Source organism: Hyperoodon ampullatus, assembly GCF_949752795.1.
Source record: "Hyperoodon ampullatus genome assembly, chromosome: 19".
Classification (NCBI taxonomy): Eukaryota; Metazoa; Chordata; class Mammalia; order Artiodactyla; family Ziphiidae; genus Hyperoodon; species Hyperoodon ampullatus.
Genome location: NC_136932.1, coordinates 52,742,836 through 52,762,136, shown reverse-complemented (window position 1 = coordinate 52,762,136; position 19,301 = coordinate 52,742,836). Strand labels below are relative to the sequence as shown.

General features: G+C 37.6%; 1 protein-coding gene across 1 annotated transcript in view; it reads left to right on the top strand.

Annotated features, from left to right (window-relative positions):
• Positions 1–19,301, top strand: part of APPBP2 (amyloid beta precursor protein binding protein 2) — a gene marked incomplete at its 5' end in the record, with an annotated part of 60,902 nt that overhangs the window by 9,494 nt on the left and 32,107 nt on the right. The window contains 2 exons of the mRNA XM_079725092.1: positions 12,280–12,368; positions 16,152–16,303. Coding sequence (XP_079581218.1) covers positions 12,280–12,368; positions 16,152–16,303 — 241 coding nt within the window. The remainder of the gene's footprint in view (positions 1–12,279; positions 12,369–16,151; positions 16,304–19,301) is intronic.

The window sequence follows — 19,301 nt, the reverse complement described above, 5'->3', positions numbered from 1 at the left end:
CGCCACAACTACTGAGCCTGCACTCTAGAGCCCGCAAGCCACAACTACTGAAGCCTGTGCGCCTAGAGCCTCTGCGCTGCAACAAGAGAAGCTACCGCAGTGAGAAGCCCGCACATCGCAACGAAGAGTAGCCCCTGCTTGCCGCAACTAGAGAAAGCCCACATGCAGCAATGAAGACCCAACGCAGCCAAAAATAAATAAATAAAATAAATAAATTTATTTTTTAAAAAGTCTTAAAAAAATAAGTTGAGGTGATTGGTTTAAAAGAAAAATAAATAATTCAACTAACTAAGTAGTTAATTCACTAGCTAGCCAGATCAACAAGTGTGAGAGAAAGCTCACATTCTCAAAATTAGGAATGAGAAAGTAAAAACAACCATAGATACAGTGGAAAGGGGAAAAATAGCTTTTTAAGTTATAGAATAGCTTCTTTAGATGTACAGTAGCTTATGTAATTCTGTGCTAATCAGTCTGAAAACCTTACTGAAATTGTGTTTCTAGGAAGATACAAATGATCCAAGAGAGAAGTTGATAGACTAAAAACTGTAAAAGAATTGAGAAATTATACTTTTCTCTTTGTTCACATGCCTCCTCCCTCAGCAGACAAAACTCCCGCCAATGTTAGATACTTTCTTGGGTATATTCAAATAACATTTGATATTATTGGTATTTAAATGATTTTTCAGACTTATTTCTGGAGCTGTATACTACATATTCAGCATTCTTGAAGGGCTAACCAATGCAGTTAGAATAAGAAAAACCTAGCAAAATCAAGTGAAAAATTACAATAAGATAATTCAATAGGAGGATGATTACACATTTATAATTAAAAATTTGATAATTTTTCTATATGCAATATAGGAAAGAATATGTTCTACTTGTTAAAAGAAAACATGCCATGGAGTAAATCCAAAAAGAGGTGTACAGAAATCTGAAAGTCTTCAATAAGTGTAGAAGAAACATATTTTCTTCTTAGATTGGAAAATTCAGAGTTTTAAAGATATGATTTCACTCTAACTCTTGTGTCTTGGAACCAAGTTTAATAACTTAAAAATGTGTAATGAAAAAAAAGTTTTTAACATCCATAATGGAGAATTAAAATTTATGAAACATACTGAAAACTCCTGCAAATCAGTAAGAAAAAGAGGACCAAAAAGAAACGTGTTGTCATGTTGACAGTGATTTTCTCTAGATGGTAAAATTGAATGAATATTACTCTTTTTTATAAATTCTTTTCTATATTTTCTAATTTAAAAATGTATATATGGGCTTCCCTGGTGGCGCAGTGGTTGAGAGTCCGCCTGCCGATGCAGGGGACACGGGTTCGTGCCCCGGTCTGGGAAGATCCCACATGCTGTGGAGCAGCTGGGCCCGTGAGCCATGGCCACTGAGCCTGCGCGTCCGGAGCCTGTGCTCCGCAACGGGAGAGGCCACAACAGTGAGAGGCCTGCGTACCGCAAAAGAAAAAAAAAAAGTATATGCAATTCTGGAATCAAAGGGAAAAATGTTTTACAGTTGGCTATCTAGAATAAGAATGAGTTTTTTGGGGGTTTTTTGTTTTTTACAATTTAAAAAAAATTGCAGTATAGTTGATTTACAATGTTTCAGTTGTAGAGAATGAGTTTTCTTATAGAGGCAGAATGTTTTGTTGTAACCATACTATCTTCTTTCTAGTGCTTCATGGATACACTCCTAATTTTCACCAAGATTGGTAGTAAAGCTTTAAGAAGAGAAGTTGAGAAACTTCTTACCCAAATGTAGAGATCACTGATATGAATTGAGTTTTATGTGGCTGGTTATCATTGTTGGTTAGATTTTACATCCAACTAGTTTTTTGTTTTGACCTTCCATTTGTACCATGGTAGCATCTTCCACCATTAACACAATCATGGTATCTTGGAAATTATGCCATTGACCCGTCACGTGAGAGACAGAGTTAGAGAATCTGTGTATTAGACATAAGTTCCTTCTTGTAATGATTGGGGAAAAAACTCAGTTTCTCATTTAATGGATGGCAAATCTAGTATCATCTTTATATGTGGACGGTGTATTTAAACGTTAGGAAAGGGTTGCCTTCCTGTTTGAAAGTTAACTGTTTCTTGTGCTTTAAATAATGTGAACATTTCCACTTAACCTTTTGCTTACTTAACCAATAAGCAAAGCACTTTGCCCTGCAAGATACAAAAATCATGTTGGTCAGTTGTATTTTTTTTTAAAGTATGACATAGAACCAATGAGTGGAACAACTGAGCAATTAAAATGTTATAAGAAGCAAGAAATTAAAACATTTGGTTTACCTCCAGAAGAAAGCATTTATTGGGTTGGCCTAAAGGTTCCTTTGGTTTTTAGGTAAAAATTAAAGACATATTTTTCATTTTCATCAAAAACTTTATTAAACAACATATTCACCATTTTGTTCCACTACTTTCTGCCATTTTTCAGGCAGCTTCATAATTCCTTCTTCGCAAAACATTTTATCTTTTTGTGCAAAGAACTATTCCACATGCTTTTTACAGTCTTCCAGGGAATTGAAAATTTTTTCCAGTAAGAGAATTTTGTAAAGACCAAAATAAATGGAAATCTGGAGGTGCAATGTCTGGTGAATACAGTGGATGAATCAGAACTTCCCAGCCAAGCTGTAACAGTTTTTACCTGGTCATCAGAGACATGCGGTCTTGCATTATCCTGATGGAAGATTACGTGTTTTTTGTTGACTAATTCTGAATGCTTTTCATTGAGTTCTGCTTTCAGTTGGTCTAATTGGGAGCAGTACTTGTTGGAATTAATTGTTTGGTTTTCCAGAAGGAGCTCATAATAGAGGACTCCAATCCCACCATATACACAACATCACCTTCTTTGGATGAAGACCGGGCTTTAGTGTGGTTGGTGGTGGTTCATTTCGCTTGCCCGACGATCTCTTCCGTTCCACGTTATTGTACAGTATCCACTTTTCATCACCCATCACAATTTGTTTTAAAAACTGAACATTTTCATTACATCTAAATAGAGAATTGCATGTGGAAATATGGTCAAGAAGCTTTTTTCGCTTAACTTAACGTGAAACCCAAACATCAAAGCGATTAACATAACCAAGCTGGTGCAAATGATTTTCAACGCTTGATTTGGATATTTTGAGTATGTTGGCTATCTCCCGCATGGTATAATGTTGATTGTTCTCAGTTAATGTCTCAATTTGATTGCCTTCAACTTCAACTTGTCTACCCGACCGTTGAGTATCATCCAGTGAGAAATCTCCAGTACAGAACTTCGTGAACCACTTTTGACACGTTCCATCAGTCACAGCACCTTCTTCATACACTGCATAAATCTTTTTTTGTGTTTCAGTTGCGTTTTTACCTTTCTTGAAATGATAAAGCATAATATGCTGAAAATGTTGCTTGTTTTCTTCCACCTTCAATATTAAAATGGCTACACAAAAATTTCCCAATTTTGATAAGTTTTTTTTAATGCACGCTGATGTGACAGCTGTCACAATACCATCTAACAAAATTGTTTCGAATGAAGTTAAAGAAAACTAAGTGCTATTAGAGCCATCTTACAGGAAAAAACGAATGAACTTTTTTGCCAAGCCAATGCTTTTTAATTAAGTGTGCATTATATTAAAATACTTCTGTGGCACTTTAATCCAAGAATGGGTAATCTGACAACACGTTAAGATTGTAATTAAACAACAGATAAAGGACATTACATGTAATATACAATGTAATATGAGAGCAAAGTAAAGGAATATTAAGTTATATGCCAAAGTTAATTTTTTCAGAGCTACATTTCAAGTGAATTTTGAGATTAGAGAACAAGAATAAATGTATCTTATATGTGTTAAAACAAAATATTACTTTCTTTTTATTTATTTTGGCTGCGTTGGGTCTTCATTGCTGCGCACGAGGTTTCTCTCATTGCAGCAGGCGGGGCCTACTCTTTGTTGCAGTACGTGCTCTCGTTGCAGTGGCTTCTTTCGTTGTGGAGCATGGGCTCTGGAGCACAGACTCAGTAGTTGTGGCACATGGCTTTAATTGCTCTGTGGCATGTGGGATCTTCCCAGACCAGGGCTCGAACCCATGTCCCCTGCATTGGCAAGCAGATTCTTAACCACTGCACCACCAGGGAAGTCCCTAGACCATAGTTTTGAACTTGATTTCTTTTATATCTTTTTCTAAACCTTTCTGAGTTTTTGTTTTTGGGAATAAGCCTAGATTATTTTGGGTTTGTTTTGTTTTGTTTTTGATTTTTGTTTTTGTTCTTTTCCATTATTATTTATCATGGGATATTGAATATAGTTCCCTGTGCTATACAGTAGGACCTTGTTGTTTATCCATTCTCTATGTAATAGTTTGCCTCTACCAACCACAAACTCCCAGTCCATCCCTCTCCTTCCCCCTGTCCTCCTTGGCAACCACAAATCTGTTCCCTATATCTATGAGTCTGTTTCTGTTTTGTAGATAGGTTCATTCCTATAAGTGATACCATGTGGTATTTGTCTTTCTCTTTCTGACTTCCTTCACTTAGTATGATAATCTCTAGTTGCATCCATGTTGCTGCAAATGCCTTGCCACTTCTTAATTGTGTAATTTAGACCAGGTTATTTAACTTTATATGCCTCAGTTTCCTCATCTGTGGAAGGACAGAGTGAGTTGCTTATGAAAAGCACCTAGAACAGTGCCTGGCACATACATAGAAGATCTCTGTAAGGATTAAATGCTCTTTTTATTCTGGATTGGTATTCAAAAATCCCATTCATAAAATGTAGAAATTTTCATTTTTGGGGATAAGCCTAGTAAGGATTTTCTTTTTTTGAATTATAGTTGCTGTACAGGAAAGGATGATTTGAAACAGTTAAATCACTACTCTCTCCCCAGAATTTAAATGCGGACCCCTTTTTAGCTAGAAAAATTAAATGGCTGAGAGAAAAAAAAAAAGCTGGTGTTTGTTAATAGGCATACTTATATTTAAAATTGTAACTAAGGTTACTACTTTCCTAAATTTTAGTTTCAAATCCATTTGTTAGGAAATTTTCAGTATTAAAGGGATAGTATGGGTTGTAGAACATATAAAGTTTAGTTTAATTGTCTTTATTTGACTAGTAAGTGTAGGCAAAAAAAGTTGTACAACTTTCCATATCTTCTGTCTTACAAAAGAAATTCTAAGCCTTAAGTTTGCTAATGATGAGTTACTTTGGTAAGAAACTAAGGTTTTTTGGTCCTGTACTGTTTTTGGAGTATGTGTATGTATATATTTTGATACGTGCATTTGTTTTCCTGCCCCAAATCAGAAATATATCACATTGTTAAGCCCCCAAATAGGATGTGATTATAAATTCTCAGCTTTATTTTCCCTGAGTTATTCTTCATTGGTTAACTGTGAAGGTATATGTGATAGAAGGGAATTTTATCATATACATTCCCAGAAGCTTTTTTTTTTTTTCCACACTGTGTGGCTTTCGGGATCCTAGTTCCCTGACCAGGGATCAAACCTGTGCCCCCTGCAGTGGGGGCGCTGGGTCCCAGCTACTGGACTGCCAGGGAAGTCCCTGTTTTTCTAACCTCAGAAAACATCATCTCCAAAAATAGCAAATCTTTCCTTATGAAAGTTTATGGTTAAGATGAATATCCAATCACTGTTTGAAGATAACATTTCTGCCTCCCCTTCCTGAGCACGTGGCACTCCCTGTCCCCTCCCTTCCAGCAGTCATTATTGATTTGTATTCCTATATCTACCTAATCTGACCTGGCCTCCATTATGACTAGTGATTTATGCCTAAGAGTTTGCTAAATGAGTTTGTAGTATGTTTTCCCTGTGCAAAGTTAACTGGCCCATTTGGCAGATGAATTCAGGATCATGTCCTCTTTCTGAAACCCATGTTATTGTCAAATGAGCTAAGTGTTAAGTGCTTACTAATGTAAAGTGAGTTGATATAAAATTCCTGCCATCTGAGGCACTGTATTTATATAGCATATATAAATTCAGTAACATTTGGTGAAGTTGAGGCACGGGAAAGAGGGGCAGTAGTATTTTTTTTTAACTGTGTACATGTATTATTTGGGATAAACATTTAACACATTTAACACATTTATTAAAATACTATTTTAAATGGAAGTTTTAAAACATCAGGCAGATCTTGAGTTGCAGTGTCAGGGACAGTGCTTCTGCACACAGCCCGGCCCACTGAGCTGAGGTGTCAGCACAGCCATTTCTCACTAGGCACTCTGATCTGAAGTACTGGGTGTGAGGCCTCTGCATGAAGCACCCTGTGAACAAGTGAAACCAGACAGAGCACAAAGGAAAAGAAAAAGAAAAACAAGCTCTGCAAATCCTCTGAATAAAATGCCTCTGCACCTCTAGCTCTTGCGGAGGTTGGTGTCTTCAGTGGAGTCTCCTATTGCAGGAGGACCTTCAAGATGGCAGAGGAGTGGGACGTAGAGATCACCTTCCTCCCCACAAATACATCGAAAATACATCTACATGTGGACCAACTACAGAACACATACTGAACGCTGGCAGAAGACCTCAGACGTCCCCAAAGGCAAGAAAATCCCCACGTACCTTGCCGTGTGGCTGACAGGGTCTTGGTGCTCCGGCCTGGTGTCAGGCCTGTGCCTCCAAGGTGAGAGAGTCGAGTTCAGAACATTGGACCACCAGAGACCTCCCCACCCCACGTAATAGCAATCGGCAAGAGCTCTCCCAGAGATCTCCATCTCAACACTAAGACCCAGCTCCACCCAACAGCCAGCAAGCTCCAGTGCTGGACACCCCATGCCAAACAAACAGGAACACAACCCCACCCATTAGCAGAGAGGCTGCCTAAAATCATAAGTTCACAGACACCCCAAAACACACGGCCAGACGCGGCCCTGCCCACCAGAACACAGGCACCAGTCCCCTCCACCAGAAAGGCTACAGAAGCCACGGAACCAACCTCACCCACTGGGGGCAGACACCAAAAACAACAGGAACTACAAACCTGCAGCCCACGAAAAGGAGACCCCAAACAAAGTAAGTTAAACAAAATGAGAACACAGAGAAATATGCAACAGATGAAGGAGCAATGTAAAAACCCCCCAGACCAAATGAAGAAGAAATAGGCAGTCTACCTGAAAAAGAATTCAGAGTAATGTGAGTAAAGATGATCTAAAATCTTGGAAATAGAATAGAGAAAATACAAGAAACGTTTAACAAGGACTTAGAAGAACTAAAGAGCAAACAAACAGTGATGAACAACACAATAAATAAATTAAAAATACTCTAGAAGGAGTCGATAGCAGAATAATTGAGGCAGAAGAACGGATAAGTGACCTGGAAGATGAAATAGTGGAACTAACTACCACAGAGCAGAATAAAGAAAAAAGAATGAAAAGACCTTGGGACACATACAGACTGAAAGTGAGGGGATGGAAAAAGATATTCCATGCAAATGGAAATCAAAAGAAAGCTGGAGTAGCAATTCTCATATCAGACAAGTAGACTTTAACATAAAGACTACTAGAAGAGACAAAGAAGGAATCTACATTAATGATCAAGGGATCAATCCAAGAAGAAGATATAACAATTGTAAATATTACGCACCCAACATAGGAAGACCTCAGTACATAAGGCAAATGCTAACAGCCATAAAAAGGGAAATCGACAGTAACACAATAATAATAGGGGTCTTTAACACTCCACTTTCACCAATGGACAGATCATCCAGAATGAAAATAAATAAGGAGACACAAGCTTTAAATGACACATTAGACAAGATGGACTTAATTGATATTTAGAGGACATACCATCCAAAAACAACAGAATACACTTTCTTCTCAAGTGCTCATGGATACATTCTCCAGGATAGATCATATATTGGGTCACAAATCAAGCCTTGGTAAATTTAAGAAAATTGAAATCATATCAAGTATCTTTTCCAACCACAACGCTGTGAGACTAGATATCAATACAGGAAAAAAAAACGGTAAAAAATACAAACACATGGAGGCTAAACAATATACTACTAAATAATGTAAGAGATCACTGAGGAAATCAAAAAATACCTAGAAACAGATGACAATGAAAACACGACGACCCAAAACCTATGGGATGCAGCAAAAGCAGTTCTAAGAGGGAAGTTTATAGCAATACAATCCTACCTCAAGAAACAAGAAACATCCCAAATAAACAACCTAACCTTGCACCTAAAGCAATTAGAGAAAGAAGAACAAAAAACCCCCAAAGTTAGCAGAAGGAAAGAAATCATAAAGATCAGATCAGAAATAAATGAAAAAGAAATGAAGGAAACAGTAGCAAAGATCAATAAAACTAAAAGCTGGTTCTTTGAGAAGATAAACAAAATTGATAAACCATTAGCCAGACTCACCAAGAAAAAAAGGGAGAAGACTCAAATCAATAGAATTAGAAATGAAAAAGGAGAAGTAACAACTGACACTGCAGAAATACAAAGGATCATGAGAGATTACTACAAGCAACTATATGCCAATAAAATGGACAACCTGGAAGAAATGGACAAATTCTTAGAAAACCACAACCTTCCGAGACTGAACCAGGAAGAAACAGAAAATAAAAACAGACCAATCACAAGCACTGAAATTGAGACTGTGCTTAAAAATCTTCCAACAAACAAAAGCCCAGGACCAGATGGCTTCACAGGTGAATTCTATTAAACATTTAGAGAAGAGCTAACACCTATCCTTCTCAAACTCTTCCAAAATATAGCAGAGGGAGGAACACTCCCAAACTCATTCTATGAGGCCACCATCACCCTGATACCAAAACCAGACAAAGATGTCACAAAAAAGAGAAAACTACAGGCCAATATCACTGATGAACATAGATGCAAAAATCCTCAACGAAATATTAGCCAACAGAATCCAACCGCACATTAAAAGGATCATACACCATGATCAAGTGGGGTTTATCCCAGGAATGCAAGGATTCTTCAATATACCAAATCAATCAGTGTGATACACCATATTAACAAACTGAAGGATAAAAACCATATGATAATCTCAATAGAAGCAGAAAAAGCTTTTGACAGAATTCAGCACCCATTTATGATAAAAAAACTCTCCAGAAAGTGGGCATAGAGGGAACCTACCTCAACATAATAAAGGCCATATATGACAAACGCGCAGCCAACATTGTTCTCAGTGGTGAAAAACTGAAACCATTTCCTCTAAGATCAGGAACAAGACAAGGATGTCCACTCTCACCACTGTTATTCAACATAGTTTTGGAAGTTTTAGCCATGGCAATCAGAGAAGAAAAAGAAATAAAAGGAATCTAAATTGGAAAAGAAGAAGTTAAACTGTCACTGTTTGAAGATGACATGATACTATACATAGAGAATCCTAAAGATGCTACCAGAACACTACTAGAGCTAATCAATGAATTTGGTAAAGTAGCAGGATACAAAATTAATGCACACATCTCTTGCATTCCTATACACTAACGACGAAAAATCTGAAAGAAATTAGGGAAACACTCCCATTTACCATTGCAACAAAAAGAATAAAATACCTAGGAATAAACCTACCTAAGGAGACAAAAGACCTGTATGCAGAAAACTACAAGACACTGATAAAAGAAATTAAAGACGATACAAACAGATAGAGAGATATACCATGTTCTTGGATTGGAAGAATCAGCATTGTGAAAATGACTATACTACCCAAAGCGATCTACAGATTCAGTGCAATCCCTATCAAACTACCAATGGCATTTTTCACAGAACTAGAACAAAAAACTTCACAATTTGTATGGAAATACAAAAGACCCTGAATAGCCAAAGCAATCTTGAGGAAAAAAAATGGAGCTGGAGGAATCAGGCTCCCGGACTTCTGACTATACTACAAAGCTACAGTAATCAAGACAGTATGGTACTGCAACAAAAGAGAAATACAGATCAATGAACAGGATAGAAAGCCCAGAGATAAATCCTTGCACATATGGGTCTTATCGTTGATAAAGGAGGCAAGAACATACAGTGGAGAAAAGACAACCTCTTCAATAAGTGATGCTGGGAAATCTGGACAGTTACATGTAAAAGAATGAAATTAGAACACTTCCTAACACCATACACAAAAATAAACTCAAAATGGATTAAAGACCTAAATGTAAGGCCAGACACTATAAAACTCTTAGAGGAAAACATAGGCAGAACACCCAGAAATGGGTAGAAGACCTAAATAGACATTTCTGCATAGAAGATATACAGATTGCCAACAAACACATGAAAAGATGCTCAACATCACTAATTATTAGAGAAATGCAAATCAAAACTACAGTGAGGTATCACCTCACAGGGGTCAGAATGGCCATCATCAAAAGATCTACAAACAATAAATGCTGGTGAGGGTGTGGAGAAAAGGGAGCCCTCTTGCACTGTTGGTAGGAATGTAAATTGATACAGTCACGGAGAACACTATGGAGGTTCTTTAAAAAACTAAAAATAGAACTACCATATGACCCAGAAATCCCACTACTGGGCATGTACCCTGAGAAAACCATAATTCAAAAAGAGACATGTACCACAGTGTTCATTGCAGCACTATTTACAATAGCTGGGACATGGAAGCAACCTAAGTGTCCATCAACAGATGAATGGATAAAGAAGATGTGGCACATATATACAATGGAATATTACTCAGCCATAAAAAGAAACGAAATTGAACTAGTTGTAGTGAGTTGGAAGGACTTAGAGTCTGTCATACAGAGTGAAGTAATTCAAAAAGAGAAAAACAAATACCGTATGCTAACACATATATGTGGAATCTAAAAAAAAAAAAAGGTTCTGATGAACCTATGGTCAGAACAGGAATAAAGATGCAGACATAGCCAGTGGAGTTGAGGACACGGGGAGGGGGAAGGGTAACCTGGGACGAAGTGAGAGAGTAGCATACATACACTACCAAATGTGAAATAGATAGCTAGTGGGAAGCAGCTGCATCGCACAGGGAGATCAGCTCGGTGCTTTGTGACCACCTAGAGGGGTAAGACAGGGAAGGTGGGAGGGAGATGCAAGAGGGAGGGGATGTGGTGATATATGTATACATATAGCTGATTCACTTTTGTTACACAGCAGAAACTAACAGGACATTGTAAAGCAATTACACTCCAATAAAGATGTTAAAGAAAAAAAAAAGTCAAGCAAAAGGCATAAATGATTGTGACATGATCAGAAATCCTGCTATGCTGGATTACTTTAGATATGATTTACTGTTAGTCTGCTTGTGAAGTTTCATGCCTGGAACTGAACTGAGGTTTTTGTGGTCTGAAGAGCCCTTAGTGGGGCCTAGTGACCAGTTCTGGCTTCTAGATATTATCTTTGATATCATTTTGATAATTTTACTTTACCCAGGTTTGTTTTAAAAAAAAAAGAAGTTTTAAAAAAAAAGTTTAGTTTCTTGAATATAATTGTTCTTTTTTTTTTTTTTTTTTTTGCCGTACGCGGGCCTTTCACCGTTGTGGCCTCTCCCGTTGTGGAGCACAGGCTCTGGACACGCAGGCTCAGCAGCCATGGCTCACGGGCCCAGCCGCTCCGTGGCATGTGGGATCTTCCCGGACCGGGGCACGAACCCGTGTCCCCTGCATCAGCAGGCAGACTCTCAACCGCTGTGCCACCAGGGAAGCCCTAATTGTTCTTTTTTAATCCATTTATTTGTTTATTTTTTGGCTGCATTGGGTCTTCGTTGCTGTGCGTGGGCTTTTTCTAGTTGCGGCGAGCGGCGGCTATTCTTCGTTGCGGTGTGTGGGCTTCTCATTGCGGTGGCTTTTCTTTGTTGTGGAGCATGGGCTCTAGCCACTCAGACTTCAGTAGTTGTGGCGCACGGGCTTAGTTGCTCTGCAGCATGTGAGATATTCCCGGACCAGGGATCGAACCATGTCCCCTGCATTGGCTGGCAGATTCTTAACCCCTGTTCCACGAGGGAAGTCTGGAGTATAACTGTTTTTAGTGTTTAATAAATAAAGTAATTATATAGCACTTTTTAGTACTTAGCATGTACCATATACTATTATACAAATATTAATTTCTAAATATTATATACAACTATTAAAGTGTTCTCTATGAATTATAGAGATTTGTTAACTTAGCGTTACATTTCTCTTAGCATAAGCATCTTCCCTGATATTACTGTGTAATCTTAACTTTGAGTAATAGTCATAAATTCATCAAATATTAACTCCATCAAATTATATTCATAAGTAAAGTAGAAATTGAAATTAAATTAAAAATTTTAAATGTTATCTTTTTTTGTTTGTTTTTAATTTCAGCTGTACCAACAGGGACGCTTATGTCAACTGGGCAGTGAATTTTGTGAATTGGAAGTTTTTGCTAAAGTATTGAGAGCTTTGGATAAAAGGTAAACTCATTTTGTAACAATTGTGGTAAACTGTACATATCTGAATTTTACCATTGTGACCATATTTTAAGTGTACAGTTCAGTAGCAGTAAGTACATTCATATTGTTTTGAAGCCATCAGTACCACCCTTGCTTTTTGTGTTCAAGAAAGACTGAATTCATCTTCCCCGTTCTGGCTATTACGTAGTAGGAGTTACATGTGGATGTAGGTGACATGGCCTTTGATTGTCCTTGCTGTTCTCTTTAGCATTCTTGCCTAAATTTGCTTGAAATGCCATTTCTTTTTCCGAACCTACATTTCTGGGAAAATAAGAATGTAGTTTTACAAAATATTGTTAATCTCTAATATGAATGTTGCCAAGTTAAGTAAATACTTGTTAGAATGCATAGTATATGTCAAGTACTATTCTAGATGCTGGGGTTACAGCAGTGAATAAGTTTTACAAGGTCTCTTCGTCATGGAGTTTGTATTTTAGAAAGAGAAGATAAAATAATCAACAAGTAACATGTTAACAAATTAACATGATTTCATTGTTTAGGGATACCTTTGGATGTGACCTGTGTACTAAGCCTGAGAGAAATTTCTTGGTTAGTTGACTAATTAAAAATTAATCTGTTAAAAAATAATAGATGAGAGCTTCATTTTGGGACAAGAAGGCCATAGAAAAACTTTTTAAAGAAATTCTTTACTCTTGGAAAAGGTTAGCTTTCTAGGATTTGAATTTCTCTATGCAGTTCTAAAGATGGCCATTATAAAGATTTAGTGGACTACCTCTCTTTCATCTCTCAGGTTATCTTTTTACCAAGTCCAGATCCCTTGGTAAGTGTTTAATATATTTGTGAAACTAAACGCATGTAGTTTGACTTTTTCCCCCTTTATGCAAAGCAGTGACTTGGTTATTTACAGTTTTGTTTAAAGCAGTTTTTTTATTGAGATAATTCACATACCATAAATTCATCATTTTAAACTGTACAATTCATTAGTTTTTAGTATATTCACAAATTTTTGCAACTATCACCACTATCTAATTCTAGAAAACTTTCATCATCCCCAAAAGAAACCCTGTACCCATTAACAGTCATTCCCTATTTCCCCTTACCCCTGGTCTCTAGCCTACCATTAATCTACTCTCTGTTTCTGGGTTTATCTGCTCTAGATATTTCATATAAATGGAACTATACAGTATGTGGTCTTTCGTGACTGGATTTTACCTATAATGTTTTCAAGGTTCATTCATGGCTGTTGTTTGTATCAATTTCCCATTGTGTGGATATACTATGTTTTGGTTATCTAGTCATCTGTTGATGAACATTTGGGTTGTTTCTACCTTTTGGCCATTATGAATAATGCTGCTATGAATGCTCATGGACAAGATTCTGTGTGGATGTATATTTTCAGTTCTCTTGTATGTATATATAACTAGGGTAAACCTAGGTTTAACTTTTTGAGTAACTCCTAAATTGTTTCCCACAGCAGCTGCACCATTTTATTGGGTTGGCCAAAAAAGTGACTTTGGTTTTTAAGTAAAAGTAAAAGACACATTTTTCATTTTCACCAAAAACTTTATTAAACAACATATTCACCATTTTGTTCCACTATCTTCTGCCATTTTTCAGGCAACTTCATAATTCCATCTTCTCAAAACTTTTTATATTTTTGAGCAAAGAACTGCTCCAGGTGCCTTTTACTGTCTCCCAGGGAATTGAAAGTTTTTCCATTAAGAGAATTTTGTAAAGACAGAAATAAATGGAAATCCGAAGGTGCAACGTCTGGTGAATACAGCGGATGAATCAGAACTTCCCAGCCAAGCTGTAACAGTTTTTGCCTGGTCATCAAAGAGACATGCGGTCTTGGAGCTCATAATAGAGGACTCCCTTCCAGTCCCACCATATACACAACATCACCTTCCTTGGGTGAAGATTGGGCTTTGGTTTGGTTGATGGTGGTTCATTTCGCTTGCCCCATGATCTCTTCCGTTCCAGGTTATTGTACAGTATCCACTTTTCATCACCCATCACAATTTGTTTTAAAAACAGAACATTTTCTCGTTACATTTAAGTAGAGAATCCATGCAGAAATACAGTCAAGAGGTTTTTTTTTCTTAACTTATGTGGAACCCAAACATCAAAGCAATTAATATAACCAAGCTGGTACAAATGATTTTCAATGCTTGATTTGGATGTTTTGAGTATGTTAACTATGTCCCGCACCATATAACGTTGATTGTTCTCAATCAATGTCTCGATTTGATTGCTTTCAACTTCAACTGGTCTACCCAACTGTGGAACATCATCCAGTGAGAAATCTCCAGCACGAAACTTCGCAAACCACTTTGGACATGTTCAATCAGTCATAGCACCTTTTCCATATACTGCACAAATATTTTTTTGTGTTTCAGTTACGTTTTTACTTTTCTTGAAATAGTAAAGCATAATATGCTGAAAATGTTGCTTTTTTTCTTCCATCTTCAATATTAAAATGGCTACACAAAAATTCACCAATTTTGATGTGTTTTTTTAAATGCACACTGATATGACAGCTGTCACATACAGTCTAACAAAATTGTTTTGAATGAAGCTAAAGACAACTAAGTGCTGCTAGAGCCATCTTACGGAAACAACCAAATGAACCTTTTGGCCAACCCACTATGTCCCTATTACCAACGTATGAGGGTTCCAATTTTTCCATATCCTTGCCATCAACTGTTTTTTAACAAGTAGTATTATAGCCATCCTAGATAGTGTGAAGTCGTATCTCATTGTGAGTTTGATTTGCATTTCCCTAATCACTAATGATATTGAGCATCTTTTCTTGTGCTTATTGGCCTTTGTATATTTTCTTTGGAGGAATCTCTGTTCAAATCTATTGCCCATTTTTTAATTGGGTCATTGTTGAATTACAAGACAATTTGGTTTTTAAGATTGATGTTAGAAGTTGTTTTCATCCTTCATTGTCATCAGCTTACATATACAGAATCATTCAGTGATCCACTGAGTAAAAGATACTAGGCTAAATTGTGAAATATTATGACCTCATAATTCATAAGGCAAACAGTTGCTTTTTATCTTATTCCATCTTTGAAAATAATGGTACTGTTACTTCAAAAGAGCAAGTTAGCACTTTCTTTTTTTTTTTTTTTTAGATTGCAAGTTTTATTTTTGAATCCCCATTGAAATAAATATGTTAATCTTTGAAAAATATTTGGTTATATGCCACTAAAATTGTGCCTAGAGCCCCTAGTGATAGTCATGCCCCATTCTGGAAAACACTACCGTAGGGAATTACTGGAGGTACCCTGGGGAGGTAGGATGAGGCCACTGTTTGTTGAGCAAGGGTCATCTGTGTCCCAAGTAAGCTGCTTGCTGCTGTTCATAATTCTCTGAGCCCCAGACCTACCAGCATATTTGATCTTATCTTTCCTGGCTGGCAACACTTTGGTGACTCCCTGTTCTCTTCTAGATAGAAGAGTAAATGCCTTAACATAACCTACAAGGTCCTTGGGGATCCTGGGTAGGCCTACCATGGCCCCATCAGGCTGGTGAAGAGAGAGAGACAGGAGACAGGGAGGATCTCCTGGAGGAAGTGACATTTGAGCTGAAGTCTAACCGATTTATGGGAGAGAACTAGGTGGTGGTGGTGAAGAGCTTTTTCAGGTAGAAGGAACAGCATGTGCAGATTACCTGAGGCAGGAAGGAACAATGTGCGTGAAAGTTAGCACTTGCTAAAAGGACAAAATATGTTACCTTTCTAAAAACAGAAACGACCTTTTCCTTCTCTTGCAGACATTTGCTTCATCACTGTTTCCAGGCTTTGATGGATCATGGTGTGAAAGTTGCTTCAGTGTTAGCCTACTCATTCAGTAGACGGTGCTCTTACATAGCGGAATCCGATGCTGCAGTAAAGGAAAAAGCCATTCAGGTTGGCTTTGTTTTAGGTAAGTCATGGTAAAACAGAGGGGTGTTTTGTCCTGTAACGTGACTCAGAACTAAGCCTGCTGGCATTAAAGGATTCTCACAGGACATTCCCAAGGACAACATGGGAGGTTATGAGAAGAACTAGATGTGGTATATTAAACATTAACTTTGTGCTAAGTACGATACTATGTATCTAAATGCTGTCTTTCGAGAAAATCCTCATGACATTCCAATGATGTGAAGGTATTCATAGAGTTTTAGAAATGAGGAAACGGACTCAGAAAAGTTGAGTAACTTGCTCAAGTCACATAGTAATGGAGCTAAGTTTAGAATCCTGTGGCCCTGTGATTCCGAACCACTTACCTTTCTACCATGTCAAGCTGCTACCAACCTCTTTCACCAGCTTACTGTGTGTTGTGACATGGGACTTAATCCTTTTGGGACCTCAGTTTTCCCATCTCTAAAATGAGGGTAAATCTCCATTTCCTTATGGGTATGAGAATTCTAAAAACATAAATGGAAAAGGATTCTGAAAAGGTTTTGTATGCTACACACATAGAAAAATATCATTTAATGTTTGCATAACATTTTAGTATGGCGTTTACAAATCTACATAGATAAGTATGTCTCAGGCAATTATTTATTCAAGTTATTGCTACCTTTTTACTTTGTTTTTGGAAAAATTTTTATTTTGAAATGATTGTAGATTTACAGACAATATCAAAACCAGGAAATTGATACTGGTTTAATACTGTTACCTAGACTATAGACCTTATTTAACTTTCATTGGTTTTTACATATACTCATTTGTGTGTGTGTGTGTTTTATTTAAAAGTAGTTGACATACAGTATTATGTTGGTTTCAGGTGTACTGCATAGTGATTTGGAATTTGCATACTTTATGAAATGATTGCCACGACAAGTATAGTCCCTGTATAAAGTTATTACAATATTATTGACCATGCTCCTTAGGCTGTATATTACATTCCCATGGCTTATTTATTTTCTAACTGGAGGCTCAGACCTCTTAACCCCCTTCACCTATTTCACCCCACACCTCACCTCCTTTCTCTGGCAACCAACTGTTTGGTCTCTGTATCTACGAGTCTATTTTCATTTTGTTTTGTTTGTTTTGATTTTTAGAGTCGACGTATAAGTGAGATCATATGGTATTTGTCTTTCTCTGTCTGACTTATTTCACTTAGCACGATACCCTCTAGATCCATCTGTGTTGTCACAAGATTTCTTTTCTTTTTTTTTTTATGTTTAATTTTTGTGGTTGGGTAATATTCCACTGTTGTGTGTATAAATACATCTCACACCTTCTTTATCCGTTCATTCATCTATTGATGGACATTTAGGTTGCTTACATATCTTGGCTATTATAAATAATGCTTCACTGAACATTGAGGTGCATATATCTTTTTTGAGTTAGTGTTTTTGCCTTTTTTGGATAAATACCCAGAAGTGAAATTGCTAGATCATGTGGCAGTTCTACATTAAATTTTTTGAGCAACGTCCACACGGTTCTCCATAGTGGCTGTGCCAATTTACAGCCCCACCAGCAGTGCAGGAGGGTTCCCTTGTCTCCCCACCCTCGCGAACACTCGTTATTTGTTGTTTTCTGGTGATGACAGCCATCCTGACAGGTGTGAGGTGGTATCTCATTGTGGTTTTGATTTGCATTTCCCTGATGATTAGTGTTGTGGAGCATCTTTTCATGTATCTATTGGCCAGCTGTATGTCTTTTTTGGAAGAATGTCTATTCAGATCCTCTGCCCATTTTTTTATTTTATAAATTTATTTATTTTATTTATTTATTTTTGGCTGCGTTGGGTCTTTGTTGCTGCACGCAGGCTTTCTCTAGTTGCGGGGAGTGGGGGGCTACTCTTCGTTGCGGTGCACGGGCTTCTCATTGTGGTGGCTCCTCTTGTTGCAGAGCACGGGCTCTAGGCGCACGGGCTTCAGTAGCGGCGCACGGGCTTAGTCGCTCCACAGCATGTAGGATCTTCCCGGACAAGGGCTTGAACCCGTGTCCCCTGCATTGGCAGGTGGATTCTTAACCACTGAGCCACCAGGGAAGCCCTACCTTTCATTTTTAACTTCTCACATTAATGTGTGTGTGTGCATGTTTTCTCTCTCTCTCTGGCACGTGCACATTTACTTTCTTTGCCAAGTTTTCATGATCATTTCCTTCAGTATTAGGGAAAAAAATTTTTTTTTGTAGTGGTCATAGAGAGTTTGCTTGGAGGAACTTAAGAACATTCTTCTCTGAAAACAACCTTCAGCATTTGTCCTTTGATAGTCCTGTGGAATATAAATTGCAACAAAGAATTGTGACTAAAGAATGTTTCTTAATAGAGTGTTTGTGACCTAGATGAATGTTAATATTGACATCCATTTAGTCCTAGGTAGTCATGTAAAAATCTATGTGGGAGATGTTTAGTATCGAGGAAGATGAAAGGCAGGAAGGCTAATGTTCACTGAGGTCCTCTGTTGTCTCTTCACTTGTACCCGTCTGGCTACTGTAAGGAGCCAGATGGAACAAGTATCTTGGAGTTAGAACCAAGTCCTAACAGATTCAGTTATATTATCAGTCTTGATCCTAAAATTACCAAAACAGTGAAAACACTTCATACCAGAAGTATACATGATGGAAACTTTTAAAAAATGACAGCTTTATTGAGATATAATTCACATACCATACAGTGCACCCATTTAAAGTATATAATTTAAAGGTCTTCAGTATTTTCACGGCATTCAGTCCCTGGTCAGGGAACTAAGATCCCACAAGCTGCATGGCGTGGCCAAAAGAAAAAAAAAAAAAAGAAGCTTGAGGAGGTACCTCGCAGAGCTGGGATGCTGCTTGGCTGGTAGAGGTGCCTCAGAGTTCTGAGAAGGGAGCTCGTGGGTCTAGAATCTCGACCTCTAGGAGGGACACCTGACTGGCTGGTACTAGTGCCTCTCTGATGGGGTGCTGTGAATCAGGTTCTGTAAGTGTTGGAAAACTGCAGCTGG